General features: G+C 45.2%; 1 protein-coding gene across 2 annotated transcripts in view; it reads right to left on the bottom strand.

The window, feature by feature from the left end:
• The window catches only part of SLC17A5 (solute carrier family 17 member 5), a 62211-nt gene extending 46990 nt beyond the window's left edge, over positions 1-15221 (bottom strand). The window contains exons 1-2 of one of the 2 annotated variants that reach the window (XM_056109732.1): positions 15037-15221; positions 366-562 (exon numbers count right to left, since the gene is read on the bottom strand). In XM_056109732.1, the coding sequence (XP_055965707.1) occupies positions 366-562; positions 15037-15130 (291 nt within the window). In that variant the 5' untranslated portion in view covers positions 15131-15221. Of the gene's footprint in view, positions 1-365; positions 563-1220; positions 1279-15036 lie in introns of those variants that run through there. The other variant, XM_056109733.1, reaches the window with a different exon arrangement.
• Between the last annotated feature and the right edge of the window lie 2390 nt (positions 15222-17611).

The following is a 17611-nucleotide window of genomic DNA, read 5'->3' as shown; positions in this document are numbered from 1 at the left end:
CAAGTATTTTTTTTTCCTTTTTAAAAAATTTTATTTATTTTAATAGTGAGACATCATGAGGTACAGTTGCAGACTTACACATTTTTGTGCTTGGGCAAAACAGGTATTTTTAAATTATTTTTAAAGCTGTAATGTTTCAACACGAAACTGAAAAACAACTTTTCCCCCAGATCCAGGGCAGTACAACAGTAGCTACAGTAACAAGTTACTATCCAAACAGTCCCTAGGAAAACACAAAAGACAGTTATTCAGGGAGGAAAGGTCTGTGATCTCTGATAAATGAGGAAAGACCTTCTCATAATTTTTGGAGGTATTTTAGCATTAAGATGATTTTTCTTTTTCTTTCCTTTTTTAAAAGCACTTACCGTTTGATTATGGAGAACTTTTATGGGAGGAGAATGTTCTGCGCACTCTCTGGAAGTTCGATTATCGGACAAAGTCATGTTGGAATCTATCATATCCACTAGTGCAACACTTAGATTAACCCGCAATGCATACAGGACCAAGAAGCCAAAAAAGGCCAAAACTGCTAAATTGTAACGAGCAGAGCAGCACACTGGAACTGAAAGAAAAAGATTGGGAGAAATTTTCATTAAAAGAATAAACTAGGCTAGATTATCTAACCCAAAAGTTTACTTTTAAGAAGTATATAAGAAAGTTAATGATCATGAATATTTTCTGAGAATATTCTCAAGTTAAGCACATCTAAAAGAACTTTGTTTTCTTGGCAACAGCCAGCAGTGCTCAGGGCTTACTCCTGGTGAATTCTGGGGACCACAGCAGGTAATGGAGATTGGACCCCTGTCACCCACATGCAAGGTAAGTGTCCTTCCTACTGTACTTATATATCTCTGGCCCTCAAAAAGAATATACTTCTGGTATGTTTAATTTTTTATAAACACTTAATACACAAGGGCCTCAACTCTAAAACACCTGCTTAAAACGCCATTAAATAGGTTTATCAATTTTGCTCAGAAAAAAATTTCCATCCCAGAGTCAAAACTGAACTCCTAATCGGTCAGTTAGCAAGGGTACGAGAAAATAAGTGGGTTACTGTCATCATTATTTCTGAAAAACTACTATAGCATGGCCAGTAAGCACCCGCGCACTCACTGTAGGACAGCTTGTATTCTACAAATGGGTTAGAAGGTTTCTCATTGCAAATGCAGCAGAGGACAAAAAAATTTACTGCCAAGAGCCCCACTTCGTACATTCCTTACCTTTCTTAGTGTTCTTGGAGGCTGAGTCAGAGTTTGAAGCCATGACTGATATTTGGGGATCTTCTAAACTAAATGGATTTAAGAATCCACGAGCAAATTTTTCTAGTCTATCCCAGTAGCAAGAGCTCTGCAGTGACCATGCTCGAAGAGCGCACAGAGAAAAGGGAAATAAGAGAATGTACCACAATGATTAAGAAGAAAGAGGGAGGGAGTAGACTGGAGGAACCAATCAAGGGAAGATCATGTGAGGGAGGAGTTTTTCCCTCTACTGAGAACATAAGGCATATGTATTCTTCTTTGACTGAGAGATGCAAACAGGGAAGAACCGGAATTCAAGAAGCAAAGGGTGATCGCTCTCTGAGTCACAGAGGGAAATAAGTAAATCCGGGATCTGTACTTGTAACTTTGGTAAACACTGAGCATTTGACAAATATCTGCTGAAAAACATATGTGCTTAATCTCCTTATGAATATATGTGTTTTTCCTTGGAAAAGGCACATTAATATGATTTGTGTGCATGTCCATATATTTCTAGGAATTAGGCTTTGTGTGTGTGTGTGTGTGTGTGTGTGTGTGTGTGTGTGTTGTTGTTGTTCATACTCGGTGATGCTCAGGGGTCACTCCTGGCTCTGCATTCTGGAATCACTCCTGGTGGTGCTTGGCGGACCGTATGGGATGCTGGGGATCAAACCCGGGTTGGTTGAGTGCAAAGCAAATGCTGTACCCACTGTACTATCACTCTGATCCCAATCTGGATATTTTAATTGAAAAAAAAAACTCAAGGATACATTTTTCAGAGTACAAAGGTTTGGACTCATACTGACAGGCAGATGCATTAGTGAATATGACACAACTGTACTTGGGTACATCACTTTTCTATGATGTACATTTTGTTTTGTTTTGGGGTCACACCTGACACTCTTCAGGGGTTACTCCTGGCTTGGTGCTTGGGGTAGGTGACGGTCACACCAGGTGACTCTTGAGGGACCATGCGGTATCAGGGATAAAATCTGGGACCCTTGTATGCAAAAGCATGCATTCAGCCCATTCTGATTTCTTTCCCCAACCCCAAGATTTACATCTTTTAATAGAGAGTGTTCATTTGGCTTTCTTTATTCCTTTTATTCAGGAGCAAAATAGCTGTCAGAATGACGAGATCACTGTTGTACTCAGATGCAGGCCTGTAAGAACTGTATCTCAAAGGATTTCTATGTGCTGTCTCTGCTACTTGAATCAGAATGCATTTGCTCATTGTTTCATATAAATGGACAACTATTCAGTTGGATGATCGTTCATGATCATGAACGAGCGGTTTGAGGCCCTTCATGTTCCCGGAGCGAACAGATGCCATTGGGCTACACTAGCACGCGACAGGGACAAATGGAGACGTTACTGGCGCCCGCTCGAGCAAATCGACGACTAACGGGAAGTTAAGTGATTAAGTGATTAAGTGATTCAGTTGGACTGCAATGCATGCTTTTTTTTTTCTTGCTTTTTGGGTCACACCTGGCGATGCACAGGGGTTACTCCTGGCTCATGCACTCAGGAATTACTCCTGGCAGTACTCGGGGGACCATATGGGATGCTGGGAATTGAACCCGGGTCGGCCGCATGCAAGGCAAACACTCTACCCGTTGTACTAACGCTCCGTGCCCCTGCAATACATGTTTTATAGGAGAGCATATTTTCTTTTTTTTGGGAAAGTTATTTCTCTTTTGTAATTTTATTCACTCTTATTTTAGTTATTGGGCCATACCTGCTATATAGGCTCAGGGCTTTTTTCTGGCTCTGTGCTTCACTCCTGGCAGTGCTCAGGGGACCAAATAAGGTGCCAAGGATTGAACCTGGCTTGGCTGTGTGCAAGGCAAGCTCCCTGACTGCTGTTATATCTCTCTGGTTTCTTATTCCCTTTTAAACTGAATTTTATTCCCCCCTTTTCTTTCCCTTTGTTGCTGTTATTACAACTCGGGGTTGCCCACTTTTTAGTTTGTGATGCACACATACAGTGTTGCATACCTTCAGTTGTGGTGCTTGCAAACAGTACGTTTGCTGAAGCAGGGGTGCAACAGCAGACGTACCAGATTGTTTGTGCATATAGGTGGTCCCAGGGATTGAATTCATGGCCTCATATTTACAGGGCAGGTGCTTCTGGCCACTGAGCTGCCCACTGAGTCGAAGGGAACCTATTTTCTCTTCTTCTTCCTCTCTCTCTCTCTTGAGAGAGCCTATTTTTTTTATCATCACTCTTTGCTGAACAATAGTACACCATGTCTAGATGGAGGACTCATCATCTTGTCAAATTTGGACAAATAAAATGTTCACATGAAATTTGGAGCAAGAAAAACTCACATTTATATACTGTCTGCTTTGCTAAGGTATTACTTAAGAAGTTTGTTTTAAAAAAAGGCCAAACAGATGCCACAAAGTATATGATGAGGTTTTAAGCAATATTAAAAAGTAAGTGTATCTGGATTATGAAAAAGAGTTTATCACAAATCAGAGCAATTTTATTTCAAGAAAATATGATGGGAGCATACAATACAACTATAAATACAGTCTCTGAAATTTGGCCAACAGAAGCATTCTGGCATGATAATGAAAGAGAATATCCAATAAGCATCTATCGCATTCAAAACAAGTTCAAAGCACAACCAGGCTTGCATAACGAACAGAGCACCCATCTAAACAAACATCAATTTCTGAAAAAACTGCCTCAAATTTAGGAATGTGGAGTGGGTGGAGTTGTAAGAACATGGTCTGATTTAGACTTGAGCAGACCTGGGGGATGGACAGGAAGGGGTTCAGAACAAGTCTCCCCAGAATGTTCCATTCTGGAATGTGGATTTTGATCTGAAGTTTCCTCAGCAGACTCAAGGAGAAACTTTTCCCTCTTAATCATCCCCCAAATATTAAGACAGAGAGGTCTAGTCCAGAAAATGAGCCATTACCAATGATAACTTTTTATGGGGTGGGGGGCAGGGCACACCCAGCTGTGCTCAGGTATCACTGCTGACTCTGTACTCAGGGTCTATATGTGATGCTGGGGATGGAGTCGGTTGCAAGCAAGACAAGCGCTTCCTCACTGTCCTATCTCTCTGCATTGGTACCATTAAACCTCTTTGATGTAATTACTCAATATCTGCTCTTCTTCTTGATTTTTGGGGGAGGGATTTGGGCCTCATCTCGTGGTGCTCAGAGGACCATAAGAGGCGTTGGAGAATCTTACCAGGCTTGGTCTTAAGCAAGATAAGTGCCTTAACCCTGATACTCTCTCCAGCATCTTGACATGGTTTTGAGATAGATGTAACAGTCCTATCTTATTGTCTACCCCACTTCGAAACCCCAGGCCCAATTCCATTCCATTCTGGAATATAGCAGATACTTCTTAACTGTAATTCCTGTCTATGGGATTCTTCTTATTTTACTATAATTCCTGTCTATAGAATTCTTATGTTTTGAATTAAATGCTTTTCTCCTGGTCATCTGTTTTATGTTGTGCTTTTTGGGTCTCAAAGAATCTAAAATGGTAAGGGGGAAGATACCTTCCTCTACAAATCTCAGTTCTGATTTCCACTGTGTCTTTGAAGAATTATGTAACAGTTTTTACTTTCAAGTGTCTCAGATTTAAAATCCACCTCACTGGACTGTAGGTGGATTGCATTGCATGCAGTACTGTAGGGAGTAATATTAGGCACTCAATAAAAATGAGTTCCTTTCCGATTCATGCAGGTCAAAGTTAAAACGAACAAGATCAAGTTCTATAATGTGTGTGCTACAGGAAATAAAGTCTTAGAGTGGGATTCAGACCCAAGAGGGAAGTGAAAAGCAGAGGGCTAACTGTTGAGGAAAATGCAGGCTAGAAATAAAACGTGAGGGGAGGAGCAATTCTATTTTGTTTACTGCTGAATACTTGGATGGCTCCAGCATCTGGGAGAACTGGTATGTAAACATTTGGGAAGCTATAGATAAACCAGAATCAGGAGCTGGAAAGACAGAACAGGACTGAATGCTCTTGCCTCAACGTGGCCCCGACACTACATATGGTTGCTGAGTATTGCCAGGAGGGACCCTTGAGCACAGAGCCAGGAGCAGCAGCCTCGGAGTACTTACCAGCTGTGGCCCAAACCCCAAACAAACCAGACAACAGCAAATCAGAGTCATCACTTGTCACTTAATCCCCGTTATTCATCGATTTACTCGAGCGGGTGCCAGTAACGTCTCCATTCATCCCGGTTGCGTGCTAGCGTAGCCCAATGGTATCTGTTCGTTCTAGGAACATGCAGAGCCTCAAACCGATCATTCAGGGTCTTGACGAAGAAGTCTGACCATCTTATAGGTGGGCGTCCACGTGATCTTTTGATGTCCCGTGGAATCCAATCAGTAATGGCTCTAGTCCAGCGGTTGTCTGTAAACCTCATTACGTGTCCAGCCCATCTGATTTTTGATGCCTTGGCAAATGAGACAGCATCCCTGATTCTTGAGCGTTGACAAAGATCAGAACTCCGGATTCTATCTCTCATTTGAGTGAATCGTGATATTCCAAGCATAGCTCTTTCGATTCCTCTTTGAGAGACCCGAATAGCGTTCTCATCCTGTTTTCGTAGGGTCCAGGTCTCTGAGGCATATGTTAATGCAGGAAGAACAGTGGAATCAAAGAGATGTGCTCGTAGCTGGAGGTCCTTTGTCCTTTTAGTTATTTCTTCAACGTTCTTGAAGGCATTCCAAGCTGCTCTCTTCCTCCTGCACAATTCAGATGCCAGGTCATTCATCATGTTGATTTCTCGACCTAGGTATACATAACTGTTGCAATCGGAGATGGTAGTTCCATTGAGAGCGAATGGAGCGTCAGGAACAAGGCTGTTTCTCATAAACATTGTCTTCGTAAGATTCAGCTGTAGTCCAACCTTTCCACATTCACGGTCAAAGTTGTTCAGCATTTGTGCCGGTTGGCTGATGTTTGGTGTTATTAGAACGATGTCATCAGCAAAGCGGAGGTGGTGTAGTTGCCGACCATCTATCTTCACTCCCATGTTTTCCCATTCCAGTCGTCGCATGATGTTCTCGAGGGTGGCACTGAAGAGTTTTGGTGAAATGGTATCACCCTGCCGAACCCCTCTCTTGATATGATTACTTCTTTGTAGAATGGTGAGATCTTGGTAGTGAATCTGCAATAGAGCTCACGAAGGATCCTGATGTATTGGGCTTGAATGCCCTGATTGGCTAGGGCTTCAATGACCGCTTCCGTCTCAACAGAATCAAAGGCTTTCTTTAAATCAATGAACGTTAGACAGAGCGGCATCTTGAACTCCCGAGAAACCTCAATGAGCTTAGTAATCGTGTGGATATGGTCGATGGTACTGAATCCTTTTCGGAATCCGGCTTGTTCACATGGTTGTCCTTTATCTAGTGTTCTGCTAATCCTATTCAGGATGACTCGAATGAACAGTTTGTAGACGACAGACAATAGGCAGATTGGGCGATAGTTGCCAATGTCGTGGATGTCTCCCTTTTTGTATAGTAGTATAGTCCTGCTGGTTTTCCATTGGGATGGAACCTTGCATTCAGACAGGTAGCGTGTGAAGAGCCGAGCCAATGTATTGATGAGTACTGATGGTAAGTTCTTCAGGTGTTCAGGTTGATCTTGTCTGGGCCAGGTGCTCTTTGTTTCTTTACCGACGAGATGGCATGTTGGATTTCGGAAGGGAGAACATTGGGAATGACATATCCATCATGTGGTATGTGGTATGTGGGCAAGTGGACGTGGTTATTAAAGAGATCTGAGTAGAAGTCATGAATAATCTTCTCCATTGCCCTTCTGGAAGATGTGATAGATACATCATGATGTCGGAGGGCAGTCATCTTGGTTTTGTAGTTGGTGAAGGACAGGCGGGCATTACGAATGCTTTTCCCAGCTTCTGCCTGATCTACCAGTACCGCTGCTCTCCTGTTTTTGAGGTCATCCTTGATGGCTTCTCTGCACTGTTTTGCCAGTTCGGATGTTTGCTTGTGGTTGCCTGAGGCATGTCCCAAGCCACGTTGGCGAATAAGTTCAAGAGTGTTTGAAGAAAGACGGTTTTTGTGGTTATCTCTCTCTTGGCATTCCTCGCACAATCATGGAGGTGCTGAATCATTCGATCGTATTCCTCATCAATCTTGTCAATGACGGCATCTTTCCATGTTGCCGCAACAGAGCCAAAGAGCTCCCAGTTGGTGGTCGTTCTGGGAGTCCTCTTCTTAAACCTTGCATTCTTTTCTCCTCGTTCTGTGAGGTAGAATTTTGCATGAAGAAGACGGTGGTCTGATCCCGTTTGGAATTTTGGGACAACAGCAACATTGGTTAGGCAAAACCGCCGATTGAATATGATGTGGTCTATTTCATTGTGGAACCGTCCATCGGGAGACTCCCATGTCCAACGTTTAGATTCAGCCTTTTGGAACTGTGAGTTACCATGGAAGGTTTTGGTTGACATGATGAACTCAGACAGTCTGTCACCCTGTTCGTTCCATTCCAGGCCATGGGTCCCGATGTGGAGTTCATCGACTGATCTTCTTGGTCCTATCTTGGCATTAAAATCACCGACAATGATCTTGTAGAAGGTGTGATCTTCTTTATAGAACTTCTCCAGCTCCATGTAGAACTTCTCAGTTTCTCTTTCACCATAACTGGATGTTGGTGCATAGACAACAAAGATAGATACTGCCGGTAGTGAGCCACATCTATTCAAGTGTAATCGTCCGATTCGGGTTGTTAGGCATTTGAATGAATGAATGCTCGTGGCTAAGTTTGTGTTGACAAGGATACTGACACCACCGACGCCTCTTTTATCACATGTTCCAAGGAATAGTTCTTCTCCAGTGTCGAAAACGGCATGATGTGATTGATGTCTTCTTGTTTCGGTCAGACCAATTATGTCGTACTTGATCTTTCGCGCTTGTACAATAAGGTCTTCAATGGATGCAGCAGATGCCAGCGTACGAGCATTAAAAGTACAGACAATCATTTTTGTTTTTCTTCGTTTTGGCAGCTTATTTCTGCCTTGGTATTTTATCAGCCTTTCCTTCCATATCCTTCTCAACTCCGCCATATTTAGGGTTAGGGGAATGAGATCCATTTATTACTGGATTTGGCATATCAATTTGTTCTATTTGGCATAGACCATGGATAGCTTGCCAGGTGTCCCACACACCTGGGTTCCTCTGCCAGTTCTGTTATGCCTGAGGCTTATCCAAGTGCGTGGAGAGTGGCCTCAGTATGGCCTTGGCTGGGGCCTGGAGGTCTTCAGCTGTTGGGCCCTGGCGAGGATAGCCAGGCACATGGTAGGAGACTCTGCCTTGTGCTCTCCCGGGAGCTTGTTGTGATAATCTCTGGATCTTGGCCGTTGTTGGGGTTACACGGCAGTTGGAGGGTGTAACTGTCTAGCTACTGACAGGTCCATTCCCAAACCGTGCAGGCTTGGAGATCTCAGCCCCGGGTCCCACACACCTGGGTTCCTCTGCCAGTTCTGTTATGCCTGAGGCTTATCCAAGTGCGTGGAGAGTGGCCTCAGTATGGCCTTGGCTGGGGCCTGGAGGTCTTCAGCTGTTGGGCCCTGGCGAGGATAGTCAGGCACAGGGTAGGAGACTCTGCCTTGTGCTCTCCCGGGAGCTTGTTGTGAGTCATATTATGATTAAATCTCTCTTAGTGTTTCCCAAAGTGGGTGGGTGATACTATACTGGCCCTCCACCAGGAAGAGGGTTGTGGGAGTGTATCAGGTGTAATTGGGGGAAGGGGGTTGCTTCCTGTTTGCTTAAATTAGGAAAAGCTCAAGGGTTGCTGAGTAGCTTATGGTGTGTGAAAAAAGACCAGTAGGCCAAATAAGTTTAGGAACCTCTGCTCTATACCTATCTACCAATTGTAAACTTATAGCAAACATGACGGCAGGAGATTCTATTAAAAAATAACCAGAGATATTATCAGAATAACGTAAAGTGTAAGGAATGACCCAGTTTGCTTCAACAAACTGCGAGGAAGAAATAGGGAAGTAAAGGCTGTCAGGTATCCAGATCAAAAGAACACAAGAGATATTTCCGTCATTTGAGTGGTATGGATGATATTGGGATTCTGATTTGAATGAAGTATTTAAAAAAGACAGGATGAGGGCTGGAGAGGTATGACAGCAGGTAGGACTCTTGCCTTGCACATGGCTGACCTGGTTCAATTCCTGGAATCCTAAATGGTCTCCTGGGCACATCAGAGGTGATTTCTGGGTGCAGAGCCAGGAGTAACACCAAGCATTGCTAGATGTGGCTCAAAGCAAAAATAAGAGCAAAAATCTTACAGAATGGGGAAAGAAACAGTACAGTCTAGATGCTTGCCTTGTATGCGGTTGGTCCAGGTTTGATCCAAGAAACCACATTGGTCCCCTGACCACTGCCAGGAGTGATCCCTGAGCACAGAACCAAGAGTATGCCGTAAGCACAGCTGGGTATACCGCCCATACAAAATAAAAACAAAACAAAATTACAAGTGGTTGGCACTGGATCTAGTTGATTTGACCAGGAACTTGTACTTAAAAAAAAAGTACTTAAAAACAAATTCCTATCTAAAATGAGTTCATTTTGCTTTTAAAAAGCGCAATATACAATTTGTCGCACCTGGTACTACTACTATCACTTCAACCCCATTATCTGATCCTTAAAAAGTAATTAATTCCCAGTAAATCTTTATAAATTTCTGGCTTAAAAACACATTTATGTGGGGGCTGGAGCGATAGCACAGCGAGTAAGGCGTTTACCTTGCACGCAGCCAACATGGCCGACACAGGTTCGATTCCCAGCATCCCATATGGTCCCCTGAGCACCGCCAGGAGCAATTCCTGAGTGCATGAGCCAGGAGTAACCCCTGAGCATCGCCGGGTGTAACCCAAAAAGCAAAACAAAAAACAAAAAACAAAAAAACAAACATTTATGTGAACAAAATTAATGTTCTCTAAAATGTACCCCATTAACAATTTGTCACAGATGCCCAGACAGCTCCTTCATTCTGTAAGCAGTTGCTTCTACTAGTACTAAATTCTACACACGCACATACACACACACACAGAGCAAGTGTATGAAACTTGAGAGATAGTAAAATGGGTAAGATCCTTTGCCTTGCTTGCAGCTGACCTGGGTTCTATCTCTGATAGAACCCCAAGGCCACCAGTAAGCTCCGAGCACCTCCAGGTGTGGCCCTCAAACAAACAGACAAGCAAAAAACAAACCAAAGCATATGTGTGAAGCTTAGTGACTATGTAACTGAATATCAATTTCCCCCAACAGCATAGGCAACTAGTAAACAAAACTGAAAATCAAAATCAATGAAAATAAAGCACATGTTATTAGCAAGAAATTGATAACGCACAATTACAAGCAAGAAAAGTTCTAACAGAGCCTGGTAGTGAAGAATGGGGTCCTCATTCTCCAAACGGTCTTCAGTGATGATGATAACAGTAATTAACGTATACGATGTGTCAAACTATCCTCAGCTACTTATTTATTTAGGTTTGGGGCCACACCTGGCAGTGCTGGGGGGAGGGGGGAGTGTGAGGCTCTTGCCCAGTGCTTGGGGCTTGTTCCTGGTAGTGCTCAAGGGACCATGCAGTACTGGGCAGAAGTTCCTGCCTGTAACCATGCACTCAGGCTGTTGAGTTCTGTCTCACTGGTCCTCAGAGCATTTTAAAAAAGCTCATAGTTTTTGTATGATCTGACGCCACTAATTTGATTCTTGGCATTGCTGCTATGATCTCTGTGGTCACAAATGCAGCCCCAGTGACACTATAACCATGTGAGCAATTTCTGGACATGACCACAATGAAGGACCACATATAGAGATGGCCAATATAATGCCCTATAACTGTAGGCACCCCACCCAAAAATCTTTTTATCATATTTTAAATAGAAAAAATTGCCGCCACTATTTCTTTCATGCCTCACCCCACCTGTAGGTAAATACAGAATCTGTCACTGTCACTGTCCTCCCATTGTTCATTGATTTGCTCGAGCAGGCCCAGTAACGTCTCCATTGTGACACTGGTGACTGTGTTTGGCATATCAAATACGTCAGGGGTAGCTTGACAGGCTTTGCCGTGAGGGCAAGATACTATCCGTAGCTTGCCGAATATAGAACAAAATAAGGAAAAATGAGTATAATGAGATAGCTACTTCAAAACAGAAGGAAAAGGGTGTAAAAGTACATACACTGAACCCAAATATCAAATAGGGATTGTTTGTATAGCAATGCTATGAGTTAATACATTTTTCTTTTTTCGATTAACTTTATTGAGGACTAGTTTACATACAGTAAACTGTACACATTTCAGGGCTGGGGAGGCTGCTTAACAGTAGAATGCCTGCCTTGCATGTGTGACGTCATGCATTGGACCCCTGGTCCTGCATGGCGCCCAGCACCATCAGGCAGTGCGTGGGGGGTGTGGGGGGAGAGCATGTTTGTCAATGGTTTATTTCAGTGGATTGATTAATATATAAACTTATTCACCCCAAAACCCAGCTCCCGGAAGCGCGTGGCCACATTTGCAGCCGGGTGACATCTTATTATCCCATTCTTACTTTGGACAAACTGGCAGGCTACTGAATGTAGCCCGCCCACACGGCAGAGTCTGGCAAACTCTCCGTGGCGTACCCAATATGCCAAATACCAGTAACAATGATGGGTCTCATTCTCCTAACCCCGAAAGAGCCTTGAATATGTCATTTTTTAAAAAATCTCAGGGCTAGGACGAAGGAGACCTTACTGGCCTGCTCGAGGCAATCGACGAACAATAGGATGGTCGTGATCGTGACCCCAATCAAGATATAGAATTTTTCCATCATTCCCAAACTGGAGTGATAGCACAGTGGGTAGGGCGTTTGCCTTGCTCACGCCCGACCCAGGTTCGATTCCTCTGTCCCTCTCGGAAGAGCCTGGCAAGCTACTGAGAGCATCTTGCCTACACCGCAGAGCCTGGCAAGCTCCCTGCAGCGTAATGGATATGCCAAAAACAGTAACAATAAGTCTCACAATGGAGACGTTACTGGTGCCTGCTCAAGAAAATTGATGAACAATGGGAGGACAGTGTTACAGTGCTCCCAAACTACTCTTACAGTTCGTTTCTTCTGCTGGCGGTTTCCAAGTAGCCATCAACTTTTTGTTACTCTAAGGTAAAGGTAAAGGCCCTCCCATTGATCGTCGATTTGCTTGAGCGGGCCCAGTAACGTCTCCATTGGAGACTTTGTTGTTAACTGTGTCTGGCATATCGAATACTCTCGGTAGCTTGCCGGGCTCTCCGAGAGGGGCGGAGGAATCAAACTCGGGTCGGCCATGTTGGCTGCGTGCAAGGCAAACGCCCTACCGCTGTGCTATCGCTCCAGCCCTTTGTTCCTCTAGTTTTGCTTATTTTAAAACGTCCACGTCATGAAACCATTAATTAATAGGATGGTTTCTATCTATATTTCTCAGTGGTGTTGGCGATTGACCCAGGGCTGGGTGTGTGCAAAGCAAACGCCTTCACCCCTGTACTATTGCTCTAGCCCCTATAACTACCCTACGTGACCACTTGAAACATTCAGGGGAGGCTTCCTGTGCTCAGTATGTCTTAAAAAAATTTAAACCACATTCGATTTGCTCGAGCGGGCCCAGTAACGTCTCCATTGTGAGACTTTGTTGTTACTGTGTTTGGCATATCAAATATGTCACGGGTAGCTTGCCGGGCTCTCCGAGAGAGGCGGAGGAATCGAACCTGGGCCGACCAGGTCTGCCACGTGCAAGGCTAACGCCCTACCCGCTGTGCTATCACTCCAGCATTGTTTAGTGTATTAGTATCTTTTCATTACTGAATTCTACAGCATGGATTCTATAGTACTTTTCTATTATTCTACTGTTTATGGATACGTACTGCAATCTGCTTGCCAGTCACTTATTGATCCTTGACTGGAAATTTTCCGTTTTCATTATTATGAATAATACAGTTCTAAACATTGTGTATATTAAGGTAACATCTGTTTAACTTTAAAATAAACTTGCCAATTTCCCAGAGTAGTTTTACATTAGCTCTTGTACTAGAAAGTTATTAAAGTTCTAGTTGTTTTTGCCAACATTTGGTATCTTTACCAATGTCAAGTGGTCCATTGTGGCTTAATCAGCAATTTTTCCCTGCCAATAATATTCACCTTTTGAGTTAAAATTAGATGCAGTCTAATTTTAAATCTTATTTTTAAGTGTATATAATTGGAGAATATGTATTTCATTAGCAACATAATAGTTTCTAAGGAGTGTCTTTGTTATGCCATTGGTTTCTATATTTCCATACTAGATTATTTCACAGAAGAAATTACTTTACAAAAGATTACAGAAATCTAAGAGTACATGCCGTAAAGATAGGTTTATGGAACCAAGTGACAGTATTTATACTGAAGAGTCAATAAGACGACAGGTCCCAGCTGGGAGATGGAGTCATATTACTACTGCCACCATCAGGCAATTTTTTTGTTTTGTTTTGTTTGGGGGCCATATCTGATAATGCTCAGGGCTTACTCCTAGCTCTGTGCTGAAGGATCAGTCCTGGCAGCCTGGGGGAGAGGGGCGGTGTGGTTACCATATGGCATGCCGGGGACAGAACCCGGGTGGGTCGCCTGCAACGTCCTATCCATTGTACTACCCACACCATCTGGCAATTTTAAACACAAAAAGAAATCTCCAGGAAAACTCCACGTTGCTATTTTAACTGCTCCTCGCGGTAAGTCTTTGAAATGGCTTGGAAGGCACGCAAAGCTTAGCTGTTCTCAGTCTTAACCACCTTGAGTGAAACTGTTCTCAGTCTTAACCACCTTTAGGGAAGCCAAGGTCACAAAGTATCCAAGAGCAAAATCGTTTCAATTGCCTCAGGGTCAGAGCAGCAACACTGTAAACACCACCCCCACCTCGAACAGCTGCAAGACTTTTTTTTTTTTTTTGCTTTTTGGGTCACACCCGGCAATGCACAGGGGTTCCTCCTGGCTCTGCGCTCAGAATTACCCCTGGCTGTGCTCAGGAGACCACCATATGGGATACTGGGACTCGAACCCGGGTTCGCCGCGTGCAAAGCAAACGCCCTACCCGCTGTGCTATTGCTCCAGTCCCGACTTCTTTTTTTTTTTTTTTAAACTCTCCGGGTAGGAAAAGTCCACCTGAACCCGTAACTTGAAGGATACGCAACCCCTTGCGGGAGAGAAAAGTGCAGAAGCCGCACTTGTGTTGTCTGTCTGTCTGTCTCTCTCTCTCTCTCTCTTTTTTTTTTTTTTGGCTTCTTGGGTCACACCTGCCGATGCTCAGGGGTTCCTCCTGGCTCTGCACTCAGGAATCACTCCTGGCTGTGCTAGGGGGACTTGAGGGGGGGGGTGTGTGTACCATATGGGATGCCTAGGATCGAACCCAGGAGGGCGCCCCGCTGGACTAGCGCTCCGACCCCGGATTCACTCGCGGTCTCTTCTGAGCAAAGTCAAGACCGTCGCCGGGCGGCTGTGCCTCGACCGACATCCCCTCCGGAATGTCACGGCGGTCTTAAGCTCTGTCCTTCCCAGTCTCCCGGACCCCAGGAGCCCCCAGACTGTCCCACGCCCGCGAGGCCTCCGCGCGCTCCGTTTTCCCACGTCTCCCCCACCCGGGGCGCGAGTCCGGTTCCCGGGCCGGCGCGAGGGGCGCTGACCCAGCGGGTCCTCCTGCAGCTGCAGCTGCTGCTGCTGCTGCTGCTGCTGCCCCCTCGCGCCTCGGCCGCTCCCGCTGCCCCGCGCACCCGCCGCCCGCTCCAGCCCCGCCGCTCACCGGCTTTCGGCCGCGACGCGCCCCGCAGCAGGGGCGTGCTGTCCGAGCCGTCCTCGCCATCACTCGGGGACGGGTCCCGAACCGGGGACCTCATGCCGTCTCCGAGGAGCAGGGGTGCAAAAGCGCTCCCGCCGGCTCCACCGCTGCAGCCCCAGCGCGGCGCTAACTGGGCGGGGCTGGCTGCGGCCGGAGTTCTAACCCGGGACCCGGCCCCGCCCTGCGGCCGGCCGCCATCTTAAGTCCGGGCAGACGGCTTCGGAGGGGGGCGTGGCTTAGGCCCTGGAAGGCGGAATTCTGGGAGTGTTGCCTGCTGGGGGGCGTGGTCGGCGGTGGAGTGACGCCTCTCCACGCATGCTCGGCTGGCCAGGGGGCGGAGACTTCCCGCGCGGGCACGCCCTCGGGAGGGGGCAGGAGCCCTTCTCTCTGCACACCGGGAGTGTTGGGGTCCGGGTCTAGAGGCGGGCGGTGGGGACGTGAGTCATGCATGCCTAAGGGACGGGCTTTGTACGTTTGCTACTCTAGTTAATCAGTAATAAGTTGCCATAAAGGTTTATTAGCACCCCGGACCTATTAGGCACGAGGACTTACTGTCTATAACTGTACCTCGTGGTGTTTCACTAATAAAAAAATACATAAATAAATAATAATAATAAAAAAAGAAGGTTGCCAATCTCTTGTGGTAAGGTATTCATCGAGAGATTAGGTATAATAATTATAATAAAAATAGCACTTTTCACTTGTACAGCAAAAAATAAATAATAAACGTAGGCAGAAGAAAAACAGTAAATGGAAACATATTTACGTTGCGTCCTATGAAACTGTCCATTTCCCAGGCCCAGATTGCTCCACATCAACACTGACATTCGCTTTAACCAAAGAATCCTCTGTTGTAATTGTGCTATGTCGTCGCAGGAGTCATAGAAATCGTTTCTTCTGGCATTTGCTGGCATGGAGAAAGAGGGTCAGTCTGCATTGGGGAGAATGTGTGTGTGTGTGTGTGTGTGTGTGTGTGTGTGTGTGTGTGTGTGTGTGAGTAATAGTTCCTTTTTATCACATTGCATACTTCTTTTTAGAGTCAACTTCACATCCTAACTCTAGGGGAATAATTTCTTTTCGGCGCTTTACCGGACTCTCTCTCCTCTCTCTTTTCCATCCCTTGTACATTTGAAATAAAACTATGTTCCTTCACTATCTTCTCCAGAAAGTATTTTCTTTGACATAAAGACTAGAGTTGGTGGAGACTGACTTCCTTCTTTTCCTTTTTTGCTTTTGAGCCCCACCCAGTGGTGCTTGAGGGTGCTATGGAATTGTTTCTTGGGATACTTGGGGCTCGTGCAGTGCCCAGGATCAAACTCAGGACTCTCGCAAGCAAAACATACCCTCTAGCCTTCAGACCTGTCTTCTTGGCTCTTGGAACTGACTGCTACCAGTCTTGATCTCTCTGGGCATGTACACCCACACAGGATGTATGAGGAAAGTGCCAACCACTTGAAACCTTTCTAACCAAGAAGGCCCTATTCTTTCTTACACTATCTTCTCCTTTTCTCCCTCTCCTCCTCCTCCTCCTCCTCCTCCTCCTCCTCCTCCTTCTGTATTTATAGCTGGTTGTATGCTCTGTGACCACTCCTGGCAGGCATGGGGGATGCTTTGTGGTGCTGGGGGTTGAATATGTGCCAGGCAAGCACCTTACCCACTGTACGTGTTTTCTGTAGCCATCTCTCTCTTTCTTTGGTTTGTTATTATTATTTTTGGCCACAATTGTCAATGCTCAGGGCTTACTCCTGGCTCTGTGCTCAGGGATCACAACTGGTGGGGCTCAGGAGACCACACTGGTTGCCGGAACCTGAGTTAGCCACATTCAAGAACACTACTCTCTATACCATCTCTAGAGCCTGCTGACTCCAGGTTTCTTTAGTATTTTGTTTTCTTTCATTTGGGCCACTCTTGATGGAGCTGGATGCCTACTTGTAACTCAGTGCTCAGAGGTCGCCCCTGGTGGTGCTCAGAGGACCCTGAGGGGCCAGGGCTTCAACCCAGGTTTCCTGCATACAAAGCATGTACTCAGCCCTTTGAGCTGCTTCTCAAGCCAAAATTCGGATTTTCCATGAATCTATGAACAACGGGAGGACAGTGCTACAGTGCTATAGTGTATTATAATCAGACTGTCACTCTGGTTGTGGGGATACAGAGCACAAAGGTTAAGTGCTACTCTCGTAAGTCCAAAAGGATATGTTGTCCACAATGACATAAATACTGATGATTATCACTGGGGAGCTTTAGCGTCCTCACATGCTTGAGACAGTGCTCACTGCGTCTTCCCTTCCCTTTCCATATGCCTTTACCTGGAAGCCAGGACATGCCCCTCTGCTGAATGGGTCGGGAACCCTGGCTCATCTTCCCGAACAATGCAGTTATTTCATATGGGAGATTATCTATCTTCCCAATTTAGCTGTCATAGTATCAGCCAGTAATTAGTATTAGCATGGTCTGAGAGTTGTTTATTTTGTGCTTTGTATCTTAACCCTGTGCTATTGTGATGGGTAAGGTAAGGATATGTATGTGTGTGTGTGTGTGT

This window comes from Sorex fumeus, unplaced genomic scaffold, assembly GCF_029834395.1.
Source record: "Sorex fumeus unplaced genomic scaffold, SorFum_2.1 ptg000008l, whole genome shotgun sequence".
Lineage (NCBI taxonomy): Eukaryota > Metazoa > Chordata > Mammalia > Eulipotyphla > Soricidae > Sorex > Sorex fumeus.
The sequence above is the reverse complement of the archived record's forward strand: the minus strand, read 5'-3'. Positions and strand labels throughout refer to the sequence as shown.